Source organism: Electrona antarctica (assembly GCF_951216825.1).
Source record: "Electrona antarctica genome assembly, chromosome: 16".
Taxonomy (NCBI): domain Eukaryota; kingdom Metazoa; phylum Chordata; class Actinopteri; order Myctophiformes; family Myctophidae; genus Electrona; species Electrona antarctica.
In genome coordinates, this window is record NC_136797.1 from 33,126,069 (window position 1) to 33,132,602 (window position 6,534).

The window sequence follows — 6,534 nt, forward strand, 5'->3', positions numbered from 1 at the left end:
CTTCCAATGTAGTTATTTAGTCACAAGCTCTTGTTAATATTTTCCAATGGTTAAATATTTATCAAATGCACTTTCAACCTATTTTGGGTGTCAATATAGGAGAAAATGTTCCGACATTTTCATATAAAAAAGCGAAAACATAAGAAAAAGATTTACAAGCTCACAACACGCTGATCGCAGCCAGCCTGACACATTATGTATGAACTTGTAGATCTGCTACTTGTGCATGACACTATAGTACAACAATGTATAAAATATGGCATTCATTTATTTTTTTTAAATCGCAGGGTGCTCTTACATCATCATACATTCCGGCCAATCAATTTTGATGTCCTCACTTTATAAGCCCTCAGCCAATCAAAACACCTCGTCCTCTATGGGGTACACACAAACACACAAAGCTGGGTGCTAGCTATAGCCCCTCAAAAACATGACAGGATTAAATATGGAGATACAAGTTTCTGCCCGACAGCGATATTGTACATTATCCTAGTGCTTTTATTTATTTACTCAGGATGCCCCTGCAAGCTGTATTCCAGGGAATCAATCAATTAAATTGAAGTCTATATGGGAATGAAATTTAATTAAGGGGCTTCAGTCCTCGTCATATGTTGTCATGTTTCTTGTTGCTCACTTCCCTGTTTCTTTTCAGCATCAAAACTAACAAAACACTGACAGCGGGCAGCCTGTACATTCTCCTTCAAATAATACATCTTAGAGATGTTTTCAATGGTGTGGGATACACCACCTGCAAGGGTAATTCCCTTCTCGCGCCAGCTCAGTGAAATGACTCACCTGCCACCTTTCCAATCAAAAACTGAATGTGTACCTATATAGCTGGGTTGACAGAGCTTTACTGTAAATGGTGTAATGTCACAGGGGCTTGCTGCTGCTGCTGCTAGTGAACAAGGCAGTCTGCATCACCTAAAAAGCTCTCAGGACGCCTGTGTTGTTGTGGTTCTCAGCCCCATGCCTAGGCTCAATCCACCACATGCCTTTCCACTTGGCTGCCTGTTGTAGTAAGACTGTTAACTCAGTCAGCGCAAGGTTTCCCTCACCAAAAACACACACTATACAGTAAGTTATGGATGCCGACTCATGCCAAGCTACACAGTGAAAGTTTTAAGTGTCCATTTTACTGTACAAATGTAACCAAATTGGGTCAATTTGCTGGTCCAATTTGGTTACATCAATTACTAATTGATAAATGAACACTGAGAATTTGACTGTGTAGCATACCTTAAAACACTGAATTTACCAAGATGACATTTGATGGAAAGTTTGCTTCATTGGAATATCAGATAAGCTTGAGTTTATGTGCCATTGTTTCAGGAAATATTCTCAAATGTCCTTTCTCAGTAAGACATTGTTTAATTCCCCTAGCCAGGTCTAGGTGTTGGATAAATTGCATTTGAATGCCTCTCAGTTCACATTGATACCACTTTTATTGCTCTCTAATGTTTCAAGTTATAACCTGATACCAGTGTTGTGTTGGGAGTCTTGGGACTATGCACATTGCGTGATGAAATTACTAAATTATTTGCAGAAGATCAGGAAATGCCTCTCTTTTTTCCCTGTGACTAGAGAAATATTTGACAGAGGCAGCAAGCCTTCTTTCCAAGTTAGTTGCTTAGCAATTCAGCAGAGTTCCAGATTGGGGTGAAATAAGAAGGGGAGGAGAAACCTGGCAAACAGTGGACTTGGAAAGGAAAATAGTGTTGTCTCTAGTCTGTTGTCTATAAAGGCAGAGCATATGCAAACACGTGACTATAAATGTGTTTATGTCATTTGGTAATTTTTCAATCTTAAATAGCCTGTAGGCATTACATCATCTAAGTAGGCTATAGCTATCTATTATCATATAGCTACTACAAAACACATGTGAGGCTTGTTTAAAACTGCACTTTAATACGCCGCTGCCTCTGTGTGTGTGTGATCTGTTATCATAGTTAAAATGTTAATACTATACTTTTGCCGGACCACTGGCCCGTGTTAATGACTGCCTAATAACGGCACCGGCAACTGGTTCACCTTTGTACAGCGGGCACACATCTAAGCGTGGCTCCCGTGCACGGTCCTGTGACTTGTCACAAACGACTGTCTCATGTGTCTATTACAAACACGGAATATATATGTCACTACGTGTGTATACTGTACCAGAGAGAAGAGGTTAGAGTGGCAGTCTTCAAGGCTTGCCCCGTTAGCCACCCAATTGGCTGCTGTAGTCATAATCGTCCGTCGTTAGGGTCCTCAGTGCAGGGCATGTCGAAATCGTAGATCGGTATCAATACCGAGCAAGGGTGGCGAATAGGTTCCCTTACAAGTCTGCCACACCACAGCCAAAACAAGAACACAAGACTTCAATCTATAGGGATAGACAGGCAGCTAACCTCAACAAGAGGTCCAAATAATAGAAATGGGACGCTCGGGGCGAGGAAAGGGCGTATTCAAAAAAATAAGTGCAGAATGCATCAATACAGCCCCGATATGCTCTTGGTCTGGCTAATGTTCCGCGGCTGTAAATCCAAGCGTGTACGCGGATCAGAACATTGTTACAATCCAGGTCAGGCAATTCCGAACCCGATCATTGTCAAAGGCGGAGGACATGGAAAGTGTATCCATTTCATTCCACGCAAGGAAATGTCAGCCCGTCTCCATATCCAAGTCTTGCGCCGATACTTTAATGATTAAATAAGCATAATCCAAAGGAAAAATCGATATATCCCGTTCCCCTTCTCCAGCGGAAGAATTACATAAAATGTGCGAATAGTCCAAGATCGAACTCGAGAAAACGCCGATTTAGTTAAACGTTCACGCGGACACAGCAGAACAATAAATAGGAAAACTTTGAGTTGAGAAATGGCATGCAAAGATACGTGATTCCGTCCGTCTGTCTGTCTGTCTGCTCCACAAACTGATGCACCACTTGTGATAGTTTTCGAGAATTGCATGAGCTATTTATAGCTTTCTTTCTTACCAGCACCGTTCCCGTCACAATGTAGCTAGTCTTCCTCACGCAGACACACAACAGAACAGAACAGGCAACCTAAGAGCTGGAATGTTTAATCCATGTTGCTCTTGGAAGAAAGAAAAAGAAACAGACCGCAGAGAGAAGACAAAAACCCACAAATATATCCTTTCTCTTTCACAAGCCAGACAGGCGCAAACTCGACGGGGATCTTAGCACGAATCGATCATTGATTGTTTCATCAAACGCGAAATAGTAGTTCTCACTCCATCACCAGGAAAACAGCAGCAGGGCTTGAAAAAATCCTTCCTTCCTTTCTGTTTGATATCATTACGAAATATCCTCTCCGGTGTCCCCGCATTACAACAACCAGAACAGAAGTTGTGTTTACCTTCGAGGCAGCTAGTATGAATTATTATTGTTAAATAATGTAAATACACGCTTCGTGAATCCGCGCAGAAACGGTGACAGTCCTTTTCTCGTGACGATAATTAAATAAATGTTGCACGCTGGCTCCATGGGTCATACGTTATCTCCGTTTTTAAAAGAACCACCGTGAACTATAAAACCATCCGGAGTCATGAGATGAAGTGATCATCTCCTCGAACTAAAACAAAAAACCTCGGCTCGGAGACGTGCGGGCATTCCACAGTAATCCAGTATGAATAGGCTACATGCGTTGTTTAACTCTGATCCTTTAATGTCACGTTCATAACTGAGCTTATGCGTGCATGTAGCCTTAAGTGTGTGTGTCTTTCTCACTGTCTGTATAGCCTTGATTTTCGTCGTGCGGCTGTGTCGCGCTCCCGAAAACAGCCGATCTGCAAGCCCACGGCGCCTCGTCGTGAACTTGCAGATCGGCTATTTTCGGGCGAGCGACACCGTCGTACGGCGGGGTATATGCATTGAGCACACTTTTGTGTCTGTGTATAGTAGCCCATTTCGCGCACTATTCGCCAGCCCACACACACACACACACGCGCGCGCGCATATTGCAATGTAATATGGCGGTCGGTCGCCAGTCAAGTCTAGGGGAAGACTCGTTTTCCTATTTGGCCAAATTAGTGCTCACGTGATCAAAGTCAGGGATTACAGTACTGTACACTGTTGTTTAGAATCTTTGATACGCGCTTTGATGCGACGCTAGAGGCGTACACGCGCACACACACCCGCGCGCGCGCGCACACACACACACACACACACACACACACACACACAGAGAGTAGAGCAATAGAGTGCACACTGACAGTCAGCTGTTATAGAAGCACCTAGGAATGGATTCCCTCAGTTTAGTTTAGTCCTGTTCCATTGTTAATACACATGGCAGCGCGAGCTGCTTCATTGTTGCAGCAACAATCAATGAAAGTGCTTGAAGAACCGGAGTTGTTCCTTTTCTCTCCCTAATGATTATTGCTGCTGTTTGCCATTGCTGCATGCATGCGTCTGATGCGTGCATGGATGGTGTGTCACAGTGATCTGACAACAAGTGATGTCATATATAGCGAATGGAGGAATTTATTTGACAGGCAATCCCTGTCATCGTTTGCATTCTTATCTTATCTGTATTCATTCATGGCATAAAAACCTTTCACAGTTATGTATTTCTACTAGGCTATATTATAATATTAGGATCACTCATATTTTGTCCTATTTTAAATAAGACATTTACATAAGACAAACTATAATGACAAGCCCAAAATACAGACTTGTTGCACGAGGTTGTTAACCACTTCTTTAACCCTATCCTATCCCAGGGGTCTATATTTGGCCCCCTCCATTTTCCTTCTACACTTATCTCTTTGTCGAAAATAGTCAATAAGCGACCTTGCAAGCTTGTAGATCAGCTGCTTAAGGTTATTATTGCTGGGAGGATCAGTGCCAATCCAGCAGACAACTTCATGTGCATTCCTGAACGAGTGCTATACGTAATGGCTAAATTTAAATGTGTGCATGTACAGTACACTCCTTCAATCCTTAGGTGACCTTTTCCTGTCATACAGCATGCTAACTTGTGAGCAAACATTTCAAAATAAAAGCTATATATTTAGTTAATTGAAAATGTAACATGTTGCACATGCCAGCTTGTTGGCATAGCGCAAGTCTGTTATTCAGTTTAGCAATCTATTCATGTATTCCAGTCAGACAGACATATTCCAGTCAGACAGAACTACAGTATGTTGCGGCCACTGCCAGAGAAAAATATACAGAATACACATACACACAAATTAGCAACCATGCGGGATGTATAGAATATACATTGATGCAGCAGAACGATGACTTACAGTAAGTATATACATATAATGCAAATAGCAGTAAATAGTATGTGGGTGGCCATGTCTCAGGAAGCAGATGTGTTGATGTGTCCATGAGCAAGACACTGAACCCCAATTACTCCCTGGGCACTGTCCAATGCTTGACCAATGCTCCTAATGGGAAGGAAGGTAGCTATAGACAGACCGACAGACAGAGATAGTGTCTTACCCGATCCACATTGCCAGTGTATTAACTACTCGCACCTGTCCTCAGTTGTTCATCAGTCCTGCATTCCTACTCACTCCTTTTCTTCACCAGGCCACTCCACATTCCTCTCACCTGTCCCTTCATTTCTCTCCTTGTAATCATCCAATCAAATTCAGTCATTTTATAGCACCCTGTTTCAGTCCTCCTCAGGCAATACTGTTAGTGCATCTAGCCTCCCCTCAGTTCAGTCTGGGTTTTTTTTAGGGGCGCTATGCCCAGTTTTGTGTGTGTGCGTACACGTGTACCCCATAGCGATGATTTGATTGGCTGAGCCACGGAATTGAGGATAAAAAGTGAGGACAGAAAATTGAGGACTCAAAAAGTGATTGGCCGGTTTGGAACCGAGGATAAAAAGTGAGGACAGAAAAATGAGGACGCCAAAAGTGATTGGCCGGAATGTGATTATGTAGGATGATAAGAGCGCTTACTCACATACCGGTGTGATTTTAACTACTGACTTGTGTTGCTGAAATCTATTTTTCCTTGACAACGGTTTTGAATCCTGCCTATATGGACTATGTCATATAGACAGATCCATACATACTGTTTGCAGGACCACATTGGAAATAAGCGTTTCAATTCTTTTGCCAAAATCACATCAAATTAAATCAAATGTCAATTCAGAACTGCAGGTCTTAATATTATCTACTTATTCTACTAGCTCAGCTCTTTCTCGTCAAAACTTCTAGGAGTTTTGATTTTACTGTAAACTTGTTCATGCTTCAACCTGCTAAATCCTTGTATTGTTCCTAATTCTAGCAATTCAGTTGTAGACAGACATTCATATGGCATTTCCAAATACAAATATAATGTGAAGATGAGCAACCTACCAGCATCTCATGGATTTGCTGGCACCTGTCTCTCCAAACCTGGGGCAGCTCTCTCCTGGCATCTTCGCTGTCTGCTGGCATCCTTTTGGCTAGCGTAGGATTTCTTTTGCAATGCTGTGGTTGTTGGTTTGCTCTTGGTATGAAAAAACTTCATAAATACCTATGCTCCCCATAAGAGCAAAAGCGTTTAAGCTTGAGTATGAAAAAACTAAAAAC

At 42.2% G+C, this 6,534-nt stretch overlaps 1 protein-coding gene across 2 annotated transcripts in view; it reads right to left on the reverse strand.

Annotated features, from left to right (window-relative positions):
* Positions 1–3,711, reverse strand: part of LOC306939277 (mediator of RNA polymerase II transcription subunit 13-like) — a 147,252-nt gene extending 143,541 nt beyond the window's left edge. For both annotated transcript variants that reach the window (XM_079523846.1, XM_079523845.1), the window contains exon 1: positions 2,158–3,711. In XM_079523846.1, the coding sequence (XP_079379972.1) occupies positions 2,158–2,229 (72 nt within the window). In that variant the 5' untranslated portion in view covers positions 2,230–3,711. The remainder of the gene's footprint in view (positions 1–2,157) is intronic.
* Positions 3,712–6,534: the final 2,823 nt, after the last annotated feature.